Here is a 25,690-nt window from a genome sequence, read left to right as displayed (position 1 = left end):
GAGTGGCAAAGGGCAGAAACTTCTCAGAACATTTTTTACATTTTTTTTTATCAGCAAAATGCATTTAAGGTTGGGATCCGTTGGCTGCCCTGAAGTGGAGCCTTTGGGTCCGGATCCACTGCCGATCGAGAGGGGGCTTCACCGCGACTTGTGTTCTCCGGTTTTTTTCCTTGGGGTTTAATCGTAGCCTCTTGCTTTCTAGAAAACAAAGAAAAATAGCAGAAAAATAGCAGAAAATGATTGAAAATAAGACTGGGTGATCTAGTAGAAGAGTAATCAATGGGGGCAAATGACCATAGAAACTGTAAGTATTACCGATTTAGGAACCAAAGATAGAAATCACCGCGTGGCTTATCCACCCGAGTTTGACTTGACTTTCCCCACTTGACTTGGGAATCCCGCGAATCCCCCGGACTCTCTTATCGTTGGCTTTTCTATCATAATTCTTTTCCCTTTCTTTCCCTACTTTGCTTCTCTTTCTCTTTCCAACACTCTCTGCTCGTATATATTCATACACACGGTCTTTCTTTCTCGTTCTTCCAATCCCTCATTGCCTCCAGACAAGGCTGATATATATATCTCTCTCCATTCGTTACAGCCCGAGAGAACCCCGATAAAGAAAAAAAAAGAAGAAGAAAAAACCCCTCCCCGCAAAAGAAGTCCTACGAGAACATCGCCAACTTCAATTGTTATCTTGGATGAATTGTCTACTTTGACTAGTCCCATTCCCTTGCATTGCATTGAAGAATTTCTTACAGAATGGATTCCTCAAGGAATTTGCGGCCCAATGACTCAGGGACTGGCCGCGAGGTCGGATCTCTCACCCCGTCAAACCTCTCGGAACCCAATATCGTGCCGAGTCCTACACCCGAAGGCTCTGTGCCACCAACGTCGGTTTCCGCCCAGGAACGTACTCGGGTTCCGACCCCACCGCCTTCCAGAGAGCCCGAGGAGACCGAACATGCCTACTGGGCCGAATTTCAAGAGGATAGATCTACTCCAGATGAGGAGGAATTGAAGGAAATTGAAGGTGCCGAGGCGGATTACAGTGCTTGTGACCGTAGGTGTCAATCCAGAACCCTGGGGAAGAAATCACTACGAGGAAACAATTCTGGTTTACTAACATGCTGGATGTCAATAATTTAGACACATATTGGGAAACCAATTTCTTTCGGGATTTAGACGATCCGGAATACAAGCCCAGGGAGAAGGCTCGTTTGACATGGAAGTTCAAGGGCGTCCGAGGCACCCCCGAGGCCCCCAACCGTGCAAAGGTTGTGCGTTCCCCGGCGGCCTTCATTGGTGGATATTGGTGGCGAATCAAGTTCTACCCCCGCGGTAACAATGTCGGTTCCTTGAGTATGTACCTGGAGTGCTCGCCTACAATGCCCAACCCGGATGAGCAAATTCCAGAGACCGAGTTCACTGTTCGTCGAGGAGAGCCCGATACCGTTCTCAATGAGATCCCGCCCGACGCATATATCCAGACCGCCGCCACAACCAATTCTGCAGAATGGCTCAACGACTATAAATCTCGGTATCCCGCCGCGGCATCGGCTCCCGAGGGACGTACCGGTACAAAGTCCGATCCATGGCGGGTATCGGCACAGATTGGTGTTATCGCCTACAACCCCGATGAACCACGAACGGGATGGATGCAGTCATCGTGCCATCAGTTCAACCCACACAACCTAGATTGGGGTTGGACATATTTCCATGGTCCATGGGACCAGATTCACAACCGTCGACGAGGCCAGCATCGGGCCCTGCTCAACAATGACACTCTCGCATTTGATGCTTATATCCGCGTGATTGATGACCCGACCAAATCCTTGTGGTGGCACCCCAGTGACTCTGAGCCAACTTGGGATAGTCTCGCCTTGACTGGCTATCGCCCCCTTGGAGACTCGGTCATCAACCATAGCGCCGAAGTTGCAGGTCTTGCCTCGTGGCTGCATATTGCGCCCTTTTGCAAGATCATTCAAAATGTTGATGTCTTGGAACACTTGACCAATTGCGATGCCAAGCCAAAGCCCCTATGTGATGCTATGCAGAAGTTGTTGTGGCAGCTACGTAGTCGCACCAAGTCACTTCAATACGTGGACACCGACAGCATCACCTCCACTCTACGCAACTTGCGTGAGTTCTCGGGTGATGTGTCTGAGTTCTGGGAGCGACTGCGCCGTACCTTGGAGCTAGAGCTCGCGGGCACAGATGCTGGAAAAGAATTCGCCAAGCTGTTTGATAGTCCCTCCCGTCAATCCCTGCAAGTTGCCGGTGATGTGGAGCAAATCAATACTTTGCCGACCGATTTCAATTCTCGCATCTGTGTGCAGTCCGACCAGGTCAAATCCACAGGAGAGGCTATGAAAGACTATCTGGGTGCTAAAAATGGTCGCTGGGCACTTCCTCCCATTCTTCATGTGGAACTCGGTCGCCAAACCCTCGACAAGGCCATGCGCTGGCAATTAAACTTCAACAGGGTGGATCTGGATGACGAGCTGGACCTCACACCTTGGGTGATTGATGGTCAAGGTAGCAAGTATGTCCTCTACGGCTACGTTGTTCACCGTGGTCGTCGCACTTCCAGCAAGTTCTTCAGTATCCTGCGCCCTGCTGGTCCAGGAACCAAGTGGTTGGCATTCGATGATGGCAGCGACAATCGTGTGGAATGCTTGACTCAGAAGACCGCCTTAGGCGCTCACCTTGGTCTTGATTCCACTCAGACCGTGGATCACAAGAAGGGCCATGACATCCCCGTCGTCGCAATGTATGTCCGCAGTGACATGGTTTCAGAACTTCTACCTGGCCCTCAAGGACCGTGGGAGGTGCCAAAGTCCTTGAAAGAATACTACGAGACCGGCGTATACACCCCCACTCCGGATTCCACTGAGAAGTCATTGAACAGTGATGTTCAGGTTGAAGTGTACTCGCTGCCAGAGTATGATCAATTAGGTGACCTCTTTGACACGTATGACCTCATGTCCAAAGCCAAGTCAAACAATGGTGTCATGTACATGACTCTGCCACGTTCATCTCGCCTGGCCGAGCTCCGCAAGAAGATCGCTCTTTGGAAGTCGGCTGGTGAGGAGGTTATTGGAGCCGAACGGGTTCGTCTGTGGCACATTGGCCACACTCGTGCTCAGTGTGGGCCTACTCTAGCCTTTGAGCATATTACTGATCTCAACACTCCATTGGACGCTTCGGCTGGTACTATGCGATTCTGGATGGAGGCTATATCTGAGGGTGAGTCTCATTTATTATAAAACATATCGCAAACAATCATTTTCTTACTGACCTTGAATGACTTTCAGATGACGCGAAATTATTTGCTATTCCCGATCCTCCTTCCGCTACCACTACCGAGGACAAGCTTGAAGAGTCCATTGTTGAGCAATTGGGTTCCGAAAGCAGTGAATCTCTACCTTTGGTCAACAATGGAGACGCCGTTGCCAGTTCATCCAGAGGCGATGCGAGCCCCACAGAAAGTTCCGTTCCGCCTCTGGCAACCTCATCTCCAGAAGCTGATGCTATGGTTGACGAGCGAGCCGAGCACGATGCCGTCCTGGCTGTCGCTGCAGCTCATGATGCCAACTCATCTGCCCCTCAGCCCATTGTCCCTGCTCCTGCAGAGGCAAGCTCCTCAGGGTCTGCCCCAGCCGAGCCCGAAGTCACACTACCCGTTGGCCATGCATACTATTTCATTCAAGTTTTCGATGAAGATAAGCAGGTACTCCGCACTGTGGGCTCGTTCTTCTCCAAGCTGGAGGCAAACGTCAAGGCATCGATTCGGAAGCACCTAAAGCGAACTATCCGACAGGATTTCCTGATGTGGAAGCGTGTGGATGGAACCACCGTCACAACAGTGTCTCCAGCCGAGAACTTCATGGACGTCGTCGTGCCCCATGGATCATGTATAATCGTCGGGGACAAGCTGACCAAAGCCAAGTAAGCAATTCTCCCAACCATGCCCACTTTATATACACCCTTCTAACAACCAAATAGACGTTCTCAACTTGGACTTTCCGGCCTCTTCTCCAGTCCCGACCGTCTGGTCCAGTACCTTTGGGCCAAGTCACGCAACCACCCCGTGCAAGGCTTCACCGGAACTAAGACCATCGAAGCAACCTTCACGAGCGACTTTTACAGCGGCGAGTTCCTGAAGGGCTACTATCACGGAAACGGCAAACATCTTTCCGGCACCGGCACCGTCTACGAAGGCGACTTCATCTTCGGTCGTCGCCATGGCCAAGGCAAGATGGAGTACCCGACCGGTGATACCTATGATGGCGACTGGGTCGAAGATGTCCGCCATGGACAGGGAACATATGTTGAGAAGAAGTCCGGCAACTCGTATGTTGGCGGGTACAAGGATGGCAAGAAGTATGGCAAAGGCATCAGCTACTGGGAAGTTGCCGATGAAGAAGCGGATCTGTGTCAGATCTGTTACTCGGAGGAACAGGATGCTGTCTTCATTGACTGTGGCCATGTCTGCTCTTGTGTGACGTGTGCTAAGCAAGTTGACCTTTGCCCGATCTGTCGAAAGAGCATCAAGAGTGTTATTAAGATTTATAGGACATAGCGTGACTTTTCTAAGCACGGTGGGAGTTTTTCTTTTCACATTGTTAGCATTTTTGTTCATTTTTGTTTATTGCATGTTACATACTACACTTTTCTTTTGGCCCCTTTTATGGGGAGCGTCATTCTTTGGATTCTACTACATATAGCGAAGGAATGGGAGGCTTTGGGATTGGGGGTTTACATGTGCTTGCTTATATACGGCGATTGGCGACATTTACTTTCTTGCGCTCTTTTCAGGCTTATTACACATGCGTCAAGATTTTCAACACTACTGCGATCAGCCTTGGATTTGAATAGAAAGTTCAATTGGAATTGGAATTTGAATTTAACGCTTGAATCATTTTTTGACATTGGGATTGAGATTTGAAACATTAGAAAACAAGGTATATGTCCAGTGCGCCGTCCACCCACAAATGAAGATGCTTTTCAGACTTGGCAACATTGAATGCCAGAGCTATGGATACACGATTTATGCTCGGGTGTCAAACAGATCATTTAAAAGCCTTCTTAGGCTTCTTCTCCTTCAGCTTTCCTTGCACAACCGAGGTCTTCTTCTCACCCTGGGGCTGGTTGGAAGACTTCTTAGCAAACTCGGACTTCTTAGCCTCGGTCTTCTTGGTAGCCTTGGGCTTCTTGGAGTCAGTCTCCTTGGATTCGGCCTTCTTAGGGGACTCAGCCTTCTTGGCGTCGGCCTTCTTGGAGTCGGCCTTCTTGGACTCAGTCTCCTTAGCCTCGGGCTTCTTCTGTTCCTCCTCCTTAGATTCCTCGGTGGACTCGGCGGGCTTGGGCTCTCTGACACGCTTGGGTTTGTTCAAAACACCCTTGGGGTTGAGACCCTTACGACGGAGACGGTTGCGCTCAGCGCGGCCAATGCGATCAGAATCATCATCAGCCTCGAAGGGACCGAAAGCACCACCCTCAAGATCAGCAAAGGCCTCTTCCTCACGTCCGATGGGAGTTCTGTCAATCTCCTCATCGTCATCAGTAGAAGCACCTTGAGAGCTGGTACGCTTCTTCTGGTGGCGGTCCTTGGAGGTGGTCTCGTCAGCCTTGGCCACGGGAGTGGGGCCGGTCTTCTTCAGCTTGCACACGTAGAAACCGTCAACATTCTCACGGTGGGGGAAGTAACGGCGGGTAAGAGCCATCTTGGCGTCGAACTTCTTGCCCATGTAGCTGGTGAAACCAGGGCTACCGAAGCCGCCAAGTCCAGTGTCAACAATCTTGACATTGGGGCACTTGCGGAGGACGTACTGCACGACAGCCTCATTCTCTTCGACAGTGACACTGCAAGTGGAGTAGACAATGTAACCACCAGTCTTGGAGGCGTGGTCAACGGACTCGATAGCGGCGAGGAGCAACTGACGCTGCATGTGGGGAATGGCCAAGAAATCACGCTCGTTCTTGGAGGTCTTGACACCGGCATCCTTGGAGATAACACCGGTACCGGTGCAAGGGGCATCAAGAAGGACACGGTCAAAGCCACCCATGGCCTTGGGGAAACCGGTACGGGCATCAAGGTTGGTGACAATGGTGTTCTTGCAGCCGAGACGGTGAATGTTACCAATCAAACCCTTAGCACGGGGCTTGCTGGCATCGTTGGCGATGACACAGCCAGTGTTGCGCATCAAAGCAGAGATGTAAGTAGTCTTACCACCGGGGGCGGCGGCCATATCGAGGACACGCTCGTTAGGCTGGGGTGCAAGCGCCATGACAGGAAGGAAAGAAGACGCAGCCTGGAGAATGTAGTGACCAGCAAGGTACTCGGGGGTGGCACCAAGAGGAACGGGAGACTCGAAGACCTGCAGTCCAACCTTGGACCACTTGCCGACGGGCTCAAGAACAACACCACGGTTGATCAGAGCCTGGGCGAGAGAACGACGGTTGGTGCGCAGAGTGTTGGTACGAATGACGACAGGGCGAGGGGTTTCGTTGGCCTCGAAGAAAGCAAATGCCTCCATGGGAGTGAACAGGTTCCACAGCTTCTCGGCGAGGTATCGGGTGTAGCCGTAGTAGGTGCAAATGTCGTTGAGCACGAGGTCGACGTAATCGGTACGGGACTTGTCAGCCTGGCCAAGAGTCTTCAGATCACCCAAAATGCGAATTGTGTCGGTGATGCGCTGGCGAAGAAGTTGCAGATCCGGAGCAAGTCCCTGCTGGGTCTGATCATCGAAGACATTGGGGCGGTCGCCAGCGATGTTGGTCTGCATAGCATCGTCCCGCAACTCCTGCTCGGCCTCTTCATCCTCCAATTGTTTCTCAGCATCGAGCTTCTGAGAAAGACCCTCGATGTTGGCTGCGGTCAGCCTCTCCTCGGCATCGGACATGTCCTCGTCGTCGGAAAACATGGCTGTACGGGTGTAGTTCTCCTCGTCAGAGTCCAGAACAGAGTCGTCCTCGGCACCATCGTCACTCTCCAAGTCTGAAAGCCCCACAACATCGTCCTGGCTATCCAATGACCCGTCGCTGACTCCCTCGAGGTCATCGAATTCGTCGTCCTCCATCTCCTCATCTTCTGAGTCCGACATAGGGACAGGCTTCTTCTTGCTGGAAACCTCCTTCTTTGGCTCAACCTTGGCAGCAGTCTTATCAGCAGCGCCATTGACCTTGGCCTTCTTAGGAGCTGCCTTCTTGTTCACCACCTCTTTCTCGCTGGATCGTCTGCGGCGCTTTTTAGCTTCAGCAATCTTAGGGGCCGACTCTGGCTCGGTAGCCTTGCGCTTCTTCAGCATTGTGATTTTCGATTCATCGAGCGGGCCCGGAGGGCCCTGCTTTTGCATGCGACGTCCTACACCCATTATGAGTGATGTGTTTTATTATGTGGTGGATAGTTGCGTCCGAAACTTTTTTTTCCGGGCTTTTTTCCTGGGCAGCGGTCAAGTGTGGCAGTAAATGAAAATTAAAAGGCGGTCGGAAATCACTTTTTCACGGCTTGGGGAGCTCACCAGTTAGTTGTCAGAACATTTGCTTCTGTGAAGGAACAACCTTCATGTGCAGGAACCCAACATTCAATGTTGAATCCTTACATCCCAACGCTAGTTGACGGTAAATTGGGCACCGAAAATGGCTACCTGGGACACCGTTTTTGGCGCCCCTTTTACTGGGATCTACCTGGAATCGGCTCTCTCTTTTGTATTCTCTAGCACTCAACAACAATTATTTCCTACCCTTAATCCTATGTAATCACTTTTACCGAAACCCGGAAATCTGAACGATGGATCACCTACCACTGGAGATCAGGCATATTATCGCCGATTGGGTGAGCATCTCTCTTTGAAGCAACAACTTGCAGCTCTAATTCAAGTGACAGACAGGCCACATATCTAAAGAAAGCCTTCGAGCCTTGTGCCTAGTCAACCGAAAATGGCATGAAATTGCCAAAGCATTGTTGAGCAAGCATATTATCATCCGGTACGTTCCCGGCCCAAGATCACATGTGCACAGTTAACATAGTAGTATCACCTCATTTTATGATCTTGAAAAGGAACATTCCAACGTTCAAATGTTTAAAGAAATCAATGACCTCCAACATTGAACTACTGGCACCTGGGGTTTAGAGCTATGTATTGATCCGTGAATGAATGCTACATATGCACGTGTGCACGTGGGTTTCAATGTTCTATTACACACAAGGATCTGGCTACATAAGGTATGGGATAAGCCGGAACATAGAAGAGAGCTCACAAAAACCTTGGAAGAACCTTGGAACATTATGTAGCAGGCGTCAGTGACACTGACGGCTCCTACCTAGGATATCAAACAAGAAAATACATGGATGAACACGGGCCAGGGGTATGCACCAAAGCAGAGGGAAGGAAGCTCAAGTGATAGAATGTGGACATTGAAGAAGGAACCTTGGAAATAGAAATAGATAAATGATCAGAAATGTACGCCAGGGAATCATCGCGACAAAGGCTTCTTATCAGCATTGGAATCAAAAGTACACATGAAGAAGAAGAAAAGGAAACCACTTAGAGGAGTACCAGATACCAGGCAGCTGCACAGGACACCTTTGAAAATGCTCAAAATGAACTGGTCCGGCCAATCGCTCATCCATTCCATGGGATCATAGCAAGGTGAGGAAACGGAGGAAATTACCCGACAGTAGAAAACAGGAGAAGAAGAAAAAAATAAATTCATACAGTGCTGTCATCAGATCATCTTGAGAAGACTTTAACCACGCCATCTCCGCCGCCGCTGACTACCCAGCGTCCGTCGCGGCTCCAGACGACAGCACAAACACCTTCACCACGCATCAAACGGTGGCTTGTCAATTCTTGGGTGCAACTGCGTTTCTCTAGATTCCAGAACCGTAGGCTAGCGTCGTGGCCAGCAGAGACAAGTTCACGTCCGTCCGGAGACAAGGAAAGAGAAGCGATGGCAGCCGGGTGGGCTAACATGGTATATGTACATTGACCTAGGAATGAAAATGTTAGAATCTGATACAAAGACAAAAAAAAAAGTGGGGGGGGGGAGGGGGCAAGCAGTCACGTACCGCTATTCGCGTCGAAGAAGCGAATATACCGATCCTCGTAGCCGCTAATAATGACGCCCTCCACGCTACTTGAGCCAGTAGCTCCGTGAACGACTTCCTCCTCCTCCATGGTGCGATTTGGTTCAAGACTGGCAGATCCGTCAAATCCAATGGTAGTAGCAACCACGGAGTTCACGCCGGTTGAAGGCGTTCCATCATACGTCTCAAGGCTGGCCATGCCGACAATTTCCTCGCCAGTTCGTGTATCATAAACGAGGATTGAGGCATCAGTGTATGAAACCACAAAGTTGACGCCAGCGAGCGATAAGGGACTAATGCATGTTGGAGACGGAGAATCCTTGCGCACAATGTGATGGACAAGAGTATGGTAGAATGGGGTAGATGAAGCAACACTAGGTTGAGGAGAGGAGGGGAAATTGGAGCCCGACGAGATCGAGTTGGCGCGACGGCTTCCACCTTGGCGTCGCGATCCCGCCTGTGGAGCGATCGGAGGGGCGCTGACGGCCCAAATCAGAATCCGACCATCTGCGGCACCAGATGCGAGAAGGATTCGATCAGGTCCACCGTAGTGAGTGGATGAGTCTCCGAAAATAGAACCTGACGTCCCAGGAAGAACACAGAGTCCCCAAACAGCGTCTTTGTGGCCATCCAAAGTCGCCTTAGGATCAACCCGGCCACGTTCCCATACCCGCACACTAGCATCTTGTCCGCCCGAGAACACCCAACCGTCACCTAAAGCCCGTCCTCCATTGGAAATGTTCTGGCCGGGTGAGCACGCAGCCAACGAGGTGACTGCGCCCACATGACCTCGGTGTGTGAAATAGCTGGTGATGTCTAAATCGTTACTGGTGCTAGGACCGTGAGCTCCAAATGTGCCGTATGTTGCAGGTATAATCCATCGCTTGATCGTTCCATCATCACTGCATGTGCAGATTTCCGGCTCAGACGGGCTGCCACCACCGGTGAATATCACAGAGCGGATCACATCCAGGTGTCCGCGAAGAGCAAATCGGACCTTAAAGTTCGTATCTTGTTGGCCGAAACCAGCGGCAAAGTCCCGAGCATCGGATGCCCCATCACTCTTGCGTCGAGACCCAGAGCTCTTTCGTCGATGTGAAAGTGATCCGCCCCGAGAGGGTGATGTACCACTAGCGACGAAGTTGGCGTTGGGGAATGCATCCGTATCGGGACGATGGGGAGGCATAGGCTCGGTAATTTGTTCGTTCTCTGTGGGTTCATCAAAATTCCACCCGTCCATATCTTCGGCACCCTCGTCATTCGCCCTTTGGGGCAGCTCCTCCTTGACCGCCACCTGAGGCCCCTGTGCCTCATATGCCGATTGGGAGGTCACAGCACGTTCATCAATCAGACCATGTTCATATGCCTGCTTTCGGTTATCAATGGCTGTTACGGGAGGCTGTTGGGTGTCGAGCTGTCGTCGATCCATGGCATCACGAGGCATCGAACCCTCTCTATACTGGTTATGGCCTCGAGCTTGGGAGGCACTCATATTTTCCGCGTATTGATTCCCCATAGACTGATGGTGTGGGATAATCGCCTCCCGTCCAAGCATATGGTTGGCCTTTAGTCGTTGTTGTTGAATGTATGCCTCTTCCAAATTTTGTTGCGATAGTTGTTGGTTCGCATATGAGTGACTTGAGAGATCTGGGTCGCTGAGATCTGGAGGTGGGTGGGATGTAGGAATGACGTGGTATGCGATTTCTTGGGCACACTTGGCTAGATAGACACGCGACTTCTCCCGTTCATCTTCTTCACGGAATTCACTCGAGCTGGGATCCTCTATGTTTCCATTGGAGTCTGAGTTCAACCGTTGCTCTAAAGAACAGTATCAAGATCAGTAAGCGTCAAACGATGAGATGCAGCATTATTTTGAAGCAGCAACTACCTTTTAAGAATTCCACGCTCTCGCGCGCAATCTCCTTGGGGTCTTTGATGTCATCGACACTCTCGTTGTTCGAAAGTTTTCTCGATTTCTCTCGCTCTCTTTTCAAAGCCGTCTCCATCAACCGAACGTGTTTGCCCAGTGACTCTTGCAGGCGTCTGCTAGTCCGCAGCTCTCCTTCTAGTTGGCCGATACGAGACTTCATCTCCGCGCGTTCGATCTCCCAGGCGTTTCGGTCGCGCTCGTGTCGGTGCCATTCTGTCTGCAAGAATCGCATCACACCTAGTGAAATTATGGTTAGTCCATTGCCCTGTGGGCATAGTTTCAATGCATTCTTACCTTGAAGAGTGTATTCGGTCCCCTGTGGGTGACCACCAGTGGACGGGCCGTCAACCATTCCTGCGGGTGTTCCGATACCAGCCATGGGCGATTGAGATTGCCAGGCCATGTACATAAAATGATTTCAGCGCGCGACGAGGCCGGGCTGAGTGGCTGGTTCAGTAGAGGGTGAAGCCGGGGGTTGACCGAGGGCGTCAAAGCGTCAGCCGTGGAGCTTCTGGTGTTCTCCTGACCCCCGTAGTATCCACCAGTAAGCGAAATTGAGTCCCCCAGGGGGTGAAGACAGCAGGATGAACCGCGTTCCGCGCCTTGACAGATGGGAATGTGTAGGGCAGAGACCCAGCCAATGACGAGAGAAAAGAAGGCCAATTAATGTCCGCAGAATGTTTGGGGAATCGTTTGTTATGGGCAAGTTGAGAGTGGCTTTTTGGGGGGACGGACCCTCATGAGGTGCTCACCGCCTTCATAGACATAGAGTCCAGACCGGTATTTTGTTATGCACTTTTCAACTTTAATGATTGTACAGAACACAATATGGAAAGTTTGGGACAGAGATTCTATATCAAAAATAGATTATAAGGCTCCCGTGTATCTTTAGAGAGACCAGGCCCGTATGAGCCATCGATACCGAATATCTGGGAACATCTTCACTGGGAAAAGATATTGTCGCCTAGTAAATGAGGTGTCTATACGACGTAGTAAATCTAAGCTTGTATGTAGGGCGAAGTTTAATTAGGAAGGCGGTCAGTGAATCTGATAACCCATTTTGCCCGACTCTTAACGCTAGTTAGGTCCCGCAGTTGGAAAGAACAGGGACAAACAACAGCATCTCCGATCTTCCGCAAGCTCATACTCTCAGTTTTACACAACCTTGGATTTCGGCTTCATTCAAATAATAACTCCACCTATTTTTTCCGCTTCGAGTTCATCATGTCGGAAATCACCTTTGCCAAGTCCTTTCTCTCCACGCTGGACTCCCGACCCATTAAGCTGCGTGCTGATCATGTCGTCGACCCAGCGCAAACTGGGCTGAGCGCACCGGTAAGCTTCTTGTTCCAACTATCTATACTCAATGCAATACATTTTCTATCCTATATCAAGCTGGATCTAATTCGATTGCCCCCAGTACACTCTTCCCCGCCTTCACGCCCCGCACCCGGAGATGCCCAAGAAAGTCAAGCAGACCCAAGCACCAGGCTCGTCCAAGTCCATTACCATTCACGTGAAGTCTGCTCGCAACCCCGTTCTCGAATTCTCTCTGCCCAACTCTCCTCTCTCTACGACTACGGTACAGGATCTGAGAGATGCCGTCGGACAACGTGTTACCGATGCGCAAGGAAACCCCGTGGCGCTTGAGAAGATTAAGATTCTGTGCAACAAGAAGCCTGTTGCCGGAACTGGGAAGACAGTCGCTGAAATTCTGGAAGCCGAGCCGAGTATGCTGGTTGGTGGCAAAGAGGTTGAGTTTAAGGTGATGATCATTGGAGGTGCCAAGACTATTGATCTATCAGAAGCTCAACCGGCAACAGCAGCCCATGAAGGCTCTGTGCCCAAGCCAGCAATTGGTCCCAGCGGCGCAGAAGTTGTGCGGACAGAAGCTTTCTGGAATGACCTCCAAGGTTATCTTGAGCAACGCTTGAAGGACAAGAACGAAGCTGACAGGTTAAGCACACTGTTCAGAGACGCATACACATCAACCCAATGAGGGCCGGAAGACTCTCTCTATTGACTATAATTCTATTTGATTGATTACATCCTAGTAATAGTGTGTGTATGCAAGATTTTTTCAATCCTCGCCGATTGGCCCATGTTAAAACTTGCGCCTGTCATGATTTCGTAAATTATGTATGCTGGGTAATACTACTAGGTACTAGTAGGTAGACCGAAGTAAAGTTCATGCTATGGTACAAATTTTCCCTTTAGAATTCAAAACTCCAATTCTTCCACCTCCATGCCACAGTCCACACATGTCTTGATGGGAATACCGGTTTCGGAATTCTCTACAGGCCGGCCCCATTCGTGCACATGTTTTCGGTTGCTACTGAGGTCATCTCCAAACTCTCCGCCAGAAGCCCCTTGTCGATTGCGACGATATGCTTCAACCCGGGTACGTTTCTTGAGGTCCTGCAGCTTCGTCTTGAACTTGGCTTCACGGCGCTTCTTTTTGTCAGTTTCGCGCCGCTCAAACTCAGCATCTAGGGCCTCAGAGGAGCCCCATTTCTTATCCGAGAGAGCATACTCCTCGACCTGGTACCGAAGATAAAGCATCATGTTATTCCACGTTGATTTATGCGGGTTGGGTTTTTCGAGACGGGGAAGGAGCTCTTCGTCTCGCAATTCAGCTGTTGAGAAACAATCAGCAATTTCCCACGATTATTCTTATGTAATTTTTTTTGAGAGCTCACGGTCAGTCAAGAGGTAATCTTCTTTCGCCTCCGTCTTGGTGAGAAGACTGTACTTCTCCGGGTATTTATCCTTGCATGCATGGCAAATGCGGCATCGGAGCTCCTCTTCCCATTTCCAGTCAATCTCTAAGCTGCCACATTCGCGACATACTTTCTGCTTGCTCTTATCATCCAAAGCACTCAAAGCAGGCTCAAAGGGCCCTTCGCGATTTCGCCGTAATGATTGGAGTAGCTGGTGACGTTCCCATTCTTTTTGTGTCATATTTGCTGGCTTTTGTTCTTTCCCATCAGGCACATGAAGCGCCTTGTTGAATGGATCGTCCTCTTGAGTCAGGAAGCCGCCCTTTGTATCGGTCATCTTACTGAAATCGAAATCAACGTATGAGGAAGTAAAGTTGCGGGCGGGTTTGATCGCATCAAGGGGACGATTAGACGAAGGGACATCCGAGCGCGCATCGCGCATGGAGGTAGGATTAGATGCTGTCATCGAATTGAAAGAGCGCTTAACTCCTTGGGTAGATTGTAAGGTACGCGGTCCGGAGGGTGAGCCTTTGGAGCGCTCAGCTTCCCGCTGCTCTCGTAGAGCTTTGGCTTTCATGCGATTCTCTTCCTAACCACAGAAAGAAAGAAAAAACATGGTAAGCTTTCAACATCGCCGAGACTTAGGGGTTCTTGCTAGAGTGGAGCACTTACAATCTTCCGCTGCTGCTCTGGAGTTATGGGGCCGCGGGGGAGAATCCCGGACCCAGCAGCATTCTGCCGTGGGGGCGTTGAAGGTCGCTCTGCTGACATCTTACCCAAATGAGGACGTAATAGAATGTCGCGAAATACAGAGCCCAAAACGAAGAAATCAGCGAATGTAGAACCTTGGAAAGACTCTCAGGCGGCAAGACACGGTGACACGTGACCGCGCGTACATAATGTGGGTCACACGTCATTGGTTAATGTATTTGATCGATCGATCACTAAGACTCCTTAGTCCTATGAGTCGAAACCATCCTCGTCGCGATCTTGTCCGTATAACACCTCACATACACCACCAACGGGAATATCCATGACCGCATCTGTGCCCTCATTCCAGATCTCCCACCAATTCACCTTCCGATTTTGCGGGCCCATAATCTGGAATGAAGTGGCCCCGGGTTTCATTTTAGTCGCTCCGCCCGGTCGTCGCCGTGCCTTTCCATCAATGACTGCGACATTGGCAACCTCATCAACAATGTTTTCAATGCTGTTCATGGGCAAGGTGAGATATCCCGTGTTGTATGAGGCGAGTGCAATGTAGATGTAAACAATAGACATCACCAACCAGGAGGGTATAGCTAAAGACCACCAGCGGTTAGGGTAGTAATAGATCCCCAGCTGGTGGAGGAAAGGCGATGGGAGGTACGACCAGAGCAGATAGAACACTATTCAAGCTGAATATCAGTAAATGCACGGAGGAAGCCATGGGTCAATTGGGAACAGAGCCACTCCCAACGTCTTGATTTTTAGATTCATGGATACTTACAGAAGGCAAGTGACGAAGCCAAGTAGAGCACGAATCCGTAGTACTCATATGTCGGAACCTTAGGGCTGGCGCGGGGGACGGTAGTTGCGCGACGGGCCGACTTGGCCACAGCAGCCTCCGTATCATTTGGGGTCTCAACATCAGAGCTGTCCGGCGTTGTAGGACGGGAAGTCGTGGTGGAAAAAGGTGGCCGTAGCAGAGAGGTTAGCGAGGGCGAGGGCGGCAATGGCGTGGGCGGCCGATTGTAAAAGGGGGGTGCGAATGCATTGGGCCCATGGAGGGAGCTGGAGGACTGTCGGAATGGATGATCGCGCCCAATTTCATCGGCCGAGTCTTCCGATTCCGAGTCAGAGAGGGACTGAGGGTCAAGGGAGTAGTGCGACTGGAAATCGGCATCGTCCTCTACCTCGATTTCATCGTAGCTCGGGGAAGTGACGCTTTCATCTCTTGAATAGCTTCCATGTGTGTCTGTGGGTGAAACAAGATCATCCATCAATGGCGGAAATGGCTGCTTGGACTCAAAAGGGGGCTCGTAACCCGTTCTCTCAGAAGATGATTCTCCCTCCATCTGTTCTCAAGGAAACGAAATGTTGACTTGTTCAGAATAGATCATTGGCCATTGCGTCGCGGGCCCTTTTCTGCCCGCATTTAACCCCACCGCTCTCTAAACATTCATGGAGTGTCCATTGGCCAATCACACAAAGCGGACCCGAACTGTGCATACTATCAACAACATCCTACAGTTTCTTCAGAAAAATTATGGATTGAAAAAAAAAAAACTCCAGGAGTTATTTCACCTGCTCATGCCCATAATTCGATCCTCAAAGATCCGCATAGAACCTTTAATTGTTTGAATTTGGTACAACTTGACTCCAGGGCTGTTGATTGCATACCATGTACTACATAGTATATATATTGATAATACGTGCACAGTATGTCACATAAACATGCAACTTAGGAGCTGCCAGTGCACATGTGGCCTAACTTTGATTGACCAGTTGACGGTTGAATCTTTCAATTGATGTAGTACCCACCACAGTGCTAGTAGTATACATAGTACATATGCAATTAAATCTCAAGTGCTTACTACTACATGCATGTGGGCTCCTAAACATTTTAATGTTTCCAAACTACTTCTTACAACCTTGACGTGCTCCCGAATTCCAATACTTGAAATGTTGAGTATTCATAAAATTGCGATGTTCAATTTCAAAAGGTAGATCGTATTGTTCAAATGTTTTGCTAGCCGTACTATTATATGTATTTATAATTATTAAAATCAAAGTGAAAGGCACTCAAAAGCGTGCAGTACTTTCAAATGAATGTGATCCATAATCCACCAGTAACCTTGGACCTCGGGACTGGAATAATTCAAGACCATTGAGAGAATTGGTGCCATATGTAACGGCTGACGGGAGGAGAGATCATAATAAATCCCCTACAGGATGCAGGCGACTTGAGAGCCACCCTTTTCGTTGGCCTGTATTGCTTTAGTCTTTCTTCCTTTCCAAGGTCTGAGGAGCAAAGTTGAAAACTTACGACGAGCTGACTACCCTGGCAGCAAAGAGGCGAGCTGCCTTGCTGGCATTGACCTCCCCACTGAGCTTGCTTGCAGCCTGATCCAAAGCCGCCAAACCAGAGGATGCTGATAGGAGCAACGTACTGGCAGCACCAGGAGTTCTGGGGCTTGCACTGTTGTGGCTGACCATTTCTCTTATCGAGGCTCAATTCGTAGTCTCCATCAGTAGGAAGAGCGGTAGTCATGCTAGCAATGGCGAGTCCGGAAGCAAGAATGTTCTTCAAAAGCATGATGAAGAATCTTTGGCAAGCGAAGTGTTTCTTTGTTCTGTTGTTCTGAGTTGAGGAAGTGTGAGTTGGAATAAGATGATGACTTGAGGAATATTTGAGCCTTTAAATAGCTTTTCTGGTGTCTAGCCTCGCCGGTGTTTGAAGCTTTACATCGCCTTGCTTTGATCTATCTTTACGTCGATGATTCATTGACTTCGCTGTACTCGTTGGTCTAGATCGCAGTGCGATGGATCATTGACATGGCCGCATGCACATAGCTACTATACTATACAGATATTTTGCTCAGGTAGGATCCTCAGTTCGATTGTTCCGCCTGTTTGGGGATACGAAGTAGACACTACGCGGTACTGCGTGCCGTAAGGAGGAAGAAGATGGTACTCACGCTCGAAAATCCTGGTCTCGGCAGAAAACACCGTAACAAAGATTCTGTCTAGACCGAGAATCACCTGCGATTGGGTTTGAATGCCAAGAGTGGAATGATACCAAGGTACGGACCTAATAACTAGTAGTATGGACTTAGAGTCTAACCAAAGAGGTCGAGAGGGTACTGCGCCGGAATAGTCGATGTGGGGCCAGAGCACATGCATAGATGCGGCTGCTAATTCAACTTCAATCGTTATGAAGTTTTAGGTCAATATTGTCTTAATCTTAAGTGATTTAGTCAACCAATCACAGTAATGAAATGGATCATGTACAAGCAACATGTGCGTTTTGTTTTGATTTCAGCGTTGTTTCCAAATAAGCTCTGGTGTTATGGCTTTGATTTGCTTTATTGCCATTATGATTAAGCCTTGAAGAGTTAAAATAGCCTAGGATCTCAAAGCTCAGGAGATTCAAGATCCCCCAACCCGTATCCGCACCTAGATACGAGAATGGTAAAGTAAACGAAGCCAGGTCCTGGGACACCCATCTCGCAGTTACCAATGTTAATTAGCCACTTCCAAGGCAGTGGAGCCAATACCGAGTATCTACCCCAGATTTTCAGGGTTCATAGAATTCTTTTCTTTAACTTAGGGAACCATGGAAAGGCTCCAATTGTTGTTGGGCGAGAATAAGGTTATCTACTTACTAAGTTACTATGTTCCCAAGTTCCTCATTAAAGTTTAGAGCTGCCGCGGAAACCGGTTCGTACCCGGAACTTACGATCCAGATCGATCGAATACGATAGCCTATACCATCAAATCAGATGTCTCCTTACCCGAATCTACTACTTACAGAGCTGGATTGCAAGTGGATGAACAGGCAATGCCAAGACAATTATCCGATTTGTCTGATGGCCCCAGTGGGCCTTGGCATTCAACATCTGGCCGGGCCACTTTTCCGGCTCCACCCGGCGGGAATATGGTTCGTGCACTGTTGGGTGAATCGACCACGCCGCTCGCTATACGACCAAACATTGGAAAAACCGGTTCCTTAGCGCCACAAACAAACCTTCATTTCCGCATTAGGATCTATGTTGCATATCTAGATGTTGCGGACCATCTTCTTGCCTAAATCCTGAGATGCGATTTCCAAGTCGTAAATGAATCTCACTTGGATAGGCTTCTCATTGTTCAGTTCCGAGGGCTGAACTTTTTTCAAAATACCGAGAAATTTTACACTAATTTTCTGCGGGTGACACGGATGTCCTTTGTTTCTCACCGGACTTCTAACCTTGGGTTTGCATGTGTATTCGGTTTAGAAGGTTGCCCATGGTCGATTCCAGCCACAACAAAAAAGCTTTGTGATAACGAGGCATATAAGGCTTGCGGTATAACTGGCTGCCGCAAAGGCTATCAAACCTTGATATTCCCCACCACATGCGGTCAGGATCTGGCCGGCTATGGGAATCCCAGTTAAGGTACTAGTATATGATGTCAGTACTCATTCAACATAAACATTCCAAAAAGAGGAAAACAAAAGAAATATCCATCAATATAACATACCTTATGCTAACAATCACATAAGCTGTCGCATAGTAGCGGCCGTATTCTTCAAGTTTGCATAGCTGCCCGATGCAGACAGGAGCGAGGCTAACATTACTGCCACTGGCGAAACCAAACAGTAGAGCAAAAATTGTAATCACAGCTTGACTAGTCCCCGCGGAGACCCACAGACAAGTGATACAAAGCAGACAGCCAAGAATTGTGATGATCAGTGTATTGAACCGACCAATACGATCGGCACAGTAGCCTGGGATCCACCGGCCGAAGACTGAGCCCGCATTAACCAAGGACAATAACAAGAAAGAGAATTGCGAGGATTGCCCATGGCTCAGAGCATAGGATGTCAAGTACGTGAGAGGAACGAACAAGCCCCACTCCATAAAGAAAATCCCCATACTAGCAAGCATGAGGGTACCGTTGCAGAATAAAGAAAGGTCTGGAAACAGTGCTCTGACACCGGTTTCTTTGGGGGGAAGCCGGGAGCGGATGAGGATTATGGCCACACCAAAGGCTATCAGGTCCACGAGAGCTATAACCCGAGTGGCCCATGCGAATCCGACCTGACTTGCGACGCTTTGAAAAAGTAAAGGAAACACCACACCCCCACAAGATGCCCCTGAGGACGCAATACCCGTTGCGAAGCCTCTTCTTCGGCGGAAGTAGTGTGCAACTATTGAGATTGCGGGGTTGAAGGCAAGTGATACGCTCACGCCTCCCAGGACCCCAAAAACCAGCATGAAATGCCAGTATTTGGTACAAAACCCCAGTAGTACCATGGTGAGTATAGTCCCAATCCCACCACAGGTGACAAGAATGCGTGGGCCTTTTGCGTCGAAAATCGGACCAACCTGAATTCCACAGAAGAAGGCAAGAAATGAGTAGACACCAAGGATCCAGCCAATTTTGCCAGACGAGTAATCTCGTAGTTGATGTGCTTCTAGATATGTCTGGAAAATGCCCAGGCTGTTCATCATACCAATTGTGCTGAAACTGGCCATCCAGCTACCGATTACAACGCTCCAGGAACTCCAGCCTCCCTCGGGGTAGAGGTCTGGATCGCCATCTGGCCGATGTGGTGCACGTTCATTCTTGTTTATAGAGTCGGAAAATTGATTTTGAGCCACGTCATAGTCAATGTCTCTTTGGGTCTCCTCCTTCTCCGAGTATAACGAGTCTTTATTAGGCTGGAGGCTGTTTCTTGCTATAGATTCCTTTTTGAGTGGGCAAGTCGAGTTGGCTTGAGGCATGTCTGAGCAACAGAAGCGACAAAAGAAGTGATGAGCGCTTGTTCTTCTTTTCCCCACTCGAAATGTTCAATGGACTCGACAAATGAAGATGTCAGAAACATCAGTATCTAAGTGGGTATTGACTTGATCTGAATGTTGTTCCCTTTCCTTGCGAAAAAAATGCAATGAAGCATGAAGGGTGAGCCGCAGGATGTTTGTCGGCCTGACCGACAGGAGCGGGACCTGCCATAATGCCAAAGCACTCTTGCGCCCCACTCAGAGCAGGTGAAAGCGATACAAGACGATATTCCCGTAAAATTTTATGGTGCTTAGGAAAGATAGGGAAAGATCGAAAGGGGTAAAGAACGAAGAATTTGTTTGATTGAGAAAGAATGTGAGAAATTTCAATTTGACATCGGGAACATTTGAAAATGGCCTCCTGGAAAATCTGGCTATCGGAACAAGGGTTGAAAGGGCATACAGGGACTCAAGTGCTTAAATCTTTCAAGTTATGGAGCTGATAAATCTTCTGATTTAAAAGTCAGGTGGCCCTCGCGGCGAGAAGTCATTTTGAATATTTTCTATCAAAATCCAGCTACCGTATATGCCTTGAGCTTTGCCGACACCGTCCGAATCATCCCCTGTATCTTCTTCGCGGAGGGGAATTTCACAGAGAAGGCCTCCAGTAGTTCAACAGCTAGCTCAAGATTATCAACTGCTCTGACATGATCTGATGCCAATGTAATATCATCTGTTTGAGCAGTAGACGTGTACATAAGAGACAGAGCCGAGTTGAATATAGCCACAAGATTTAACCAATTATAAGCAAAACGACGTTGTCGGTGCAGATTGATGGCCTGTCGTATTGCCATTCCTGACGCTTCGGCCAAGGTCTTCATCTTCGCTGGGTCCAAATTAGGACTTAAAGGTGAAGGCCGATAAAGCATTATGACATGGGTGTAGTAGTTGAGGTCAAACCAACTGGTACACAAATGAGGGACTTTCGATTGCAGGTCGGGCAAAGGGAAAGGCATGCTGCGACGCCAATCGAGTAAGCGTTTGTGGAGGGATTTTATTGTCTCTTCCCGGGCCTCGGGACTTTGTTCTCGACTGTATTTTGGGGAGTGAATCTGGCTACCAATGTCACTGGCGATTCTCCTGAGCGCTAAAATATGTAGTGGAACGGCCATTGTAGATGGCTCTAGAGTTCTTGAGGAAGTTATACCATCAGGTTTGATATTTTCATCGTCGACATCGGAAAAGGGCTAAAAGCCATCAATAACAGTGAATATTCAGGCTTCAAAAACGGGGTTTCAAACCTCAACGGTAATGTCGTTGTCTTGTATCGCAAAAGGGCGGCCAAGAGCCAAAGACACGACACTAGAATAAAGAGTCATAAGCTGGGAAAATCGAAGTAAAGATAAATCAGCTCAACATACCGATCCATCATGTAAAGACAAAAGAAAATTCTTTTCTGCTGCTCTGCTGCGTCAACAGGTAAAGATTGGTATACGTCCGCTGTATGAAGGCCCATTCCTGTCGCCATCCGAGCCGCGACTCCCACCAAAAACCAAGTATCTATCGAGTGTTAGATGCACGATTTCAATAATGTTATTTTGGAACCGAGATGCATACTGGGACCAATCTTATTAAAAAAGGAATATGAGACCTGAAGCATAAGAACTTCCAGGCCAGCCTGGTTTAAGAATGCATCAGTACCGAGATTTCCGTATGAAATCTGATTCATAGACACCGAGACTCACCAAATCACCACATCCCATAGCCGGCTCAAAGTAGATCATCGCCTTGTTGTAGAACTGCACCGATTCAGTTTCATCCATCAGCGAGACAGAGCAGTATGTTGTAGAACCGATCGCCAACACCATCCAAATCCTGAACTGCCACAGAGAAGACTGGGCTAGGGGGGCAAGTGGATCGGCATAGATTCCCCATAATACCGCCTCAAACTCCGATTTCTTGATCATTGGGTATAAGGTATGAGAATGCGCGAAATAAAACTCTAGAATATAGTTTATATGAGAAGGCTCGAGTAAGGTAAGAGCCATTGAGTGCTCAAGGTCGCCAACAGCGGTATCTCCCAAGAACGAGTTTAGGGGCAGCGGACTGGTCAATGAAGGATGCATTTCGAAAAATATCGGGTTCAGATTGGAAGATGCATCAGGTTCAGACTCGTAACTCTGTTGCTGGCTGTCGTCGGATTCCCCGTCGAACACAAATCCATCTTGGTCCGGGGATAAACGCTGTAGAACCGTCTGGGTGAGTTTAGCAAATGAAAGCCCCGAAGAAGATCCCAGATATCTCTCAGCTGCTGCTTCCAAAGAGAGGAGCCTGAGCTCTTCAGCTAAGCTGTCTGTTCGCGGAGCAGGAGCAGGAGCAGGCGCATTGCTGGGTGAAATTGGCAAAGGCTCGAAGGCGGGGACTGGGTTCGTATCGGACGGTAGTGGAGGAGAGTGGTTCGTGATATCGTCAGAATGAAGAAAGGCCGTTCCCAAGTCACTCATGTGAGCTTCTGTATCCTGACCCCATGTGAACGATGGCTCATTTTGAGATGTCTGAGGTGTGAGAGCCGATGCGAGTCTCTGTTCGAGATCCTTCACACGTCGTTCTAGCTGCCGCACATAGCTATTCAGGTCAGCGTTGTGTCATGGGGAGATACACCGGGAGGCTTGAGTCATACGCGATAGGATAAGATGCAACCTGGGCTTCGTCATCGAGAAAGCTACATGCGACCTTGGCATGTTGACACGCGTTGCATTGTGGCAAGGTTTTGTCGCATCGCTTTTTTCTTCGGTGACATCGCTTGCATGAGTTCTCCGACCGTGCCGCTGATTCCAGCATCACTATTTGGCGTGCAGCCACTGCAAAGCTGTGAGATGCGGGAAAATAGTGGGGAAGATAAGAGCGAGATTCATTAGATTAGCAGCTATTCTTCTCGCCTTATTCAACAGTTTCGCATCAAATCTACTGTTGGAAGATGTGGAAAGGAAATGAAAACTAATGACTTGGATAGAATTGACTCTCGTGATTCCACAGAATACAAAGTTTTGACGTGCGTGATACTTTTCCCAGTGTTGAAGCCTGAGAACTTGCCCTTGATCTCGTGCGGGGGCAGAGGAGGACTTATTCTAAGCAACCAATAATATTGCGCACATTTATCATAGTGGGGCGTATCTTATCTGGTGTGGGGAAAACACGTGATGACTCAGCAGGGCCAGATTGGCTCATGTTTGACTCAGTTTGAGTCTTGAATCTCACGCGCTAATCCGTTTCCTTGACAGTGGACACACATTGCAAATCTCGTCAACAACTTGAATACACGCTGAAACTCAGCCAGAGAAAAGGGAAAATCGCCTGATTTTGAAGGCGGAACACAGATCCTATCCATCGGTCGTCCCGCCATGAAACTCTTTCAATCGGGCCATGCGACTTGCGAAAGGTTATGTCGCTTCACTATTATAAAAACCATACACACTGACTAGTAGCCATGCTTCCCACCTCAATCCAATGATTTTATGAATCATATTCCTTCTCCTTTGACCCTCCCAAAATGTCCTCCAATGGTCAATCTTTCCTCCTAGACCCCGAGAAGCAAGCCGGACCCACCAGATACTCCCACGCACGGGTCGTCCAGCCCTCCACCCATCATACAATTTACATCTCCGGCATCGCTGCTGTGAGGCCGGATGGGACCTACGAAGGAGTTGTTGAGAACCCTGACGGGAGCTTCATAGCCGATGTGAGGGAACAGACTGCTGCTGTCTTGAGTCGAATCGACAGCATTATCCAAGGAGCGTCCAAAGGGAAAGCAAATCTCTACAACATTGTTGATGCGACGGTATATATTTTGGACATGAAAACACAATATGCTGGGATGAATGAGGAATGGAATAAAATTTGGGCAGATCGAGCGAGCGCCCCGAGCCGGGCGACCATCGGAGTGAAGGAGCTTCCGGATCCTCGCTTTATGGTTGAAATCAAGGCTACAGCAATTTTCGAGGAATGAATTCAGTATTCGATTAATAGAACCGTAACAACTTGAAGTTTATCTCTTCAGCTACTCGTTTGTTGTACGGTTCAAATGTATGTAGACATTCAAATGTTCCAACATTGAAGACTTCACACTGGCACACGTGGAGTGTAAGCAGGGGCACAGTCCAATCTTACTATGTAGTCAACATTTATTCAGAGTGGTTTTCAGGAGGCAACATTTGAATGAAATCTTGAAATGCCTTGTGAACTCCGACACAAGCTCCCATAATCAATTGAAATATTAAACTTCGGAGTAATTGCAGGTGGGTACTAGGTTAGTACGAAGTAAACGGCCGATTGTGCTGACTGACTTTAAAATTATTCCAAGGTTGCTTCTCCTCTTGCCGATCCTCCCTTCTCACCACACTTGCCATTTCAATCCGGATGCCGAGAATTTACAATGGCCTCCTCAACTGATACCGATGAAGTCCAATACTGCGAATTGGAAAATTTCACCTTCCAAAATGGCGTCACTCTCCCAAACATCCGCGTGGCATATCGGGATTTCAACCCAACTGGACTAAAGACCGCTCTGGTTCCAACATGCTTCCGAGGAACAATCAACACCACGCTCAACTTCACCAAGGGTGTTTTGAAAAATCACCGAGTGGTTGTGGTCGCACTATTCGGCAATGGAGAATCTGCGAGTCCGTCTAACACTCCCAACTTCCCTGCCATCCTCGACTACCAAGACTGCGTCCGAGCTCAGCAGATCTTAGTCAAAGAGCATTTAAAAATCGAGTCGCTGGATGTGGTACTGGGATTCTCCATGGGAGGCCAATGCACCTATCATTGGATAGCGATGTATCCGCAAATGGTCCGACATGCGGTCATTATATGTTCATCAGCTAGAACAAGTCTACACAATTATCAGTTCTTGGAAGGGCCTAAGGCCGCATTACTACATTCCGTCGACTACAACGACAAGAGCCTTCTTGCTAAGGGTATCGCGCCAGTACGCGGCCTGCGGGCCTTTGGAAAAGCTTATTCTGCGTGGCTGACAAGTGCAGAATGGTTCGATGAGCGTCTTTTCGAAGAGTTTGGCTTCAAGACTCTTGATGATTGGTCAGAGGCTGGTGCAAAGGGTTATGATAACTGGCATCCCGATGACCTGCTGGTCATGTTAGGGATGTGGCAGCGATCGGACCTTAGTCTCGTTGGAGATGGAAAGAAAACCCTGAAGGATGCTCTATGTGCTTTGAATGCCAGAGTACTTCTAATACCCTGTCAGACCGACCAATACTTTAAATGGGAAGCTAGCCAGAAAGAGGTCCAGGATCTGAAATTCGGCGAGCTGGCGGTAATCCCATCGATCTGGGGTCATATTGGTGGAGGTGGTGCCAACCCGAAGGATACCGAGTGGATGGATAGCAAAATATCTGCATTTTTGCGCAGCGATCACTGATACGTTGAATTGGATAACGATTTTGTTGATGGGGAACATTCGAAG

The 25,690-nt window shown here is 48.8% G+C and overlaps 11 protein-coding genes across 11 annotated transcripts; 4 read left to right on the top strand and 7 right to left on the bottom strand.

Moving 5' to 3' along the window:
- Positions 1 to 759: 759 nt before the first annotated feature.
- Positions 760 to 4,582, top strand: N7466_001076 (putative MATH and UCH domain protein; the record flags this gene model as incomplete). The annotated part of the gene is made up of 4 exons (XM_057160474.1): positions 760 to 1,060; positions 1,147 to 3,246; positions 3,315 to 3,948; positions 4,006 to 4,582. 4 exons carry the CDS (start codon positions 760 to 762, stop codon positions 4,580 to 4,582), a joined length of 3,612 nt encoding a protein of 1,203 aa, XP_057026722.1.
- A 490-nt stretch (positions 4,583 to 5,072) lies between these two features.
- N7466_001075 (rRNA (cytosine-C5-)-methyltransferase NOP2) lies at positions 5,073 to 7,376 on the bottom strand (the record flags this gene model as incomplete). The annotated part of the gene is made up of 1 exon (XM_057160473.1): positions 5,073 to 7,376. The coding sequence occupies one exon, from the start codon at positions 7,374 to 7,376 to the stop codon at positions 5,073 to 5,075; it is 2,304 nt and encodes a 767-aa protein (XP_057026721.1).
- A 1,359-nt stretch (positions 7,377 to 8,735) lies between these two features.
- Positions 8,736 to 11,424, bottom strand: N7466_001074 (cell differentiation and development protein Fsr1; the record flags this gene model as incomplete). Its single annotated transcript, XM_057160472.1, has 4 exons — positions 8,736 to 8,995; positions 9,074 to 10,909; positions 10,980 to 11,258; positions 11,316 to 11,424. The coding sequence occupies 4 exons, from the start codon at positions 11,422 to 11,424 to the stop codon at positions 8,736 to 8,738; spliced, it is 2,484 nt and encodes an 827-aa protein (XP_057026720.1).
- Positions 11,425 to 12,245: 821 nt separating this feature from the next.
- On the top strand, positions 12,246 to 13,020 carry N7466_001073 (uncharacterized protein; the record flags this gene model as incomplete). The annotated part of the gene is made up of 2 exons (XM_057160471.1): positions 12,246 to 12,356; positions 12,442 to 13,020. The coding sequence occupies 2 exons, from the start codon at positions 12,246 to 12,248 to the stop codon at positions 13,018 to 13,020; spliced, it is 690 nt and encodes a 229-aa protein (XP_057026719.1).
- A 221-nt stretch (positions 13,021 to 13,241) lies between these two features.
- On the bottom strand, positions 13,242 to 14,512 carry rad14 (DNA repair protein RAD14; the record flags this gene model as incomplete). The annotated part of the gene is made up of 3 exons (XM_057160470.1): positions 13,242 to 13,657; positions 13,721 to 14,330; positions 14,414 to 14,512. The coding sequence occupies 3 exons, from the start codon at positions 14,510 to 14,512 to the stop codon at positions 13,242 to 13,244; spliced, it is 1,125 nt and encodes a 374-aa protein (XP_057026718.1).
- Positions 14,513 to 14,701: 189 nt separating this feature from the next.
- N7466_001071 (uncharacterized protein) lies at positions 14,702 to 15,798 on the bottom strand (the record flags this gene model as incomplete). The annotated part of the gene is made up of 2 exons (XM_057160469.1): positions 14,702 to 15,042; positions 15,231 to 15,798. The coding sequence occupies 2 exons, from the start codon at positions 15,796 to 15,798 to the stop codon at positions 14,702 to 14,704; spliced, it is 909 nt and encodes a 302-aa protein (XP_057026717.1).
- Positions 15,799 to 16,668: 870 nt separating this feature from the next.
- Positions 16,669 to 17,039, bottom strand: N7466_001070 (uncharacterized protein; the record flags this gene model as incomplete). The annotated part of the gene is made up of 2 exons (XM_057160468.1): positions 16,669 to 16,710; positions 16,770 to 17,039. The coding sequence occupies 2 exons, from the start codon at positions 17,037 to 17,039 to the stop codon at positions 16,669 to 16,671; spliced, it is 312 nt and encodes a 103-aa protein (XP_057026716.1).
- A 1,677-nt stretch (positions 17,040 to 18,716) lies between these two features.
- N7466_001069 (MCT family MFS transporter) lies at positions 18,717 to 20,211 on the bottom strand (the record flags this gene model as incomplete). The annotated part of the gene is made up of 2 exons (XM_057160467.1): positions 18,717 to 18,882; positions 18,965 to 20,211. The coding sequence occupies 2 exons, from the start codon at positions 20,209 to 20,211 to the stop codon at positions 18,717 to 18,719; spliced, it is 1,413 nt and encodes a 470-aa protein (XP_057026715.1).
- A 563-nt stretch (positions 20,212 to 20,774) lies between these two features.
- On the bottom strand, positions 20,775 to 22,966 carry N7466_001068 (Zn(II)2Cys6 transcription factor; the record flags this gene model as incomplete). Its single annotated transcript, XM_057160466.1, has 7 exons — positions 20,775 to 21,355; positions 21,416 to 21,455; positions 21,510 to 21,570; positions 21,630 to 21,768; positions 21,826 to 21,886; positions 21,954 to 22,833; positions 22,935 to 22,966. 7 exons carry the CDS (start codon positions 22,964 to 22,966, stop codon positions 20,775 to 20,777), a joined length of 1,794 nt encoding a protein of 597 aa, XP_057026714.1.
- A 792-nt stretch (positions 22,967 to 23,758) lies between these two features.
- Positions 23,759 to 24,214, top strand: N7466_001067 (RidA family protein; the record flags this gene model as incomplete). Its single annotated transcript, XM_057160465.1, has 1 exon — positions 23,759 to 24,214. The coding sequence occupies one exon, from the start codon at positions 23,759 to 23,761 to the stop codon at positions 24,212 to 24,214; it is 456 nt and encodes a 151-aa protein (XP_057026713.1).
- A 426-nt stretch (positions 24,215 to 24,640) lies between these two features.
- Positions 24,641 to 25,645, top strand: N7466_001066 (uncharacterized protein; the record flags this gene model as incomplete). The annotated part of the gene is made up of 1 exon (XM_057160464.1): positions 24,641 to 25,645. The coding sequence occupies one exon, from the start codon at positions 24,641 to 24,643 to the stop codon at positions 25,643 to 25,645; it is 1,005 nt and encodes a 334-aa protein (XP_057026712.1).
- Positions 25,646 to 25,690: the final 45 nt, after the last annotated feature.

This window comes from Penicillium verhagenii (genome assembly GCF_028828195.1).
Source record: "Penicillium verhagenii strain IBT 33310 chromosome Unknown utg000002l_segment0_segment0, whole genome shotgun sequence".
Taxonomy (NCBI): Eukaryota; Fungi; Ascomycota; class Eurotiomycetes; order Eurotiales; family Aspergillaceae; genus Penicillium; species Penicillium verhagenii.
Note: the sequence above shows the minus strand (reverse complement) of the source record. Positions and strands in the feature narration are given on the sequence as shown.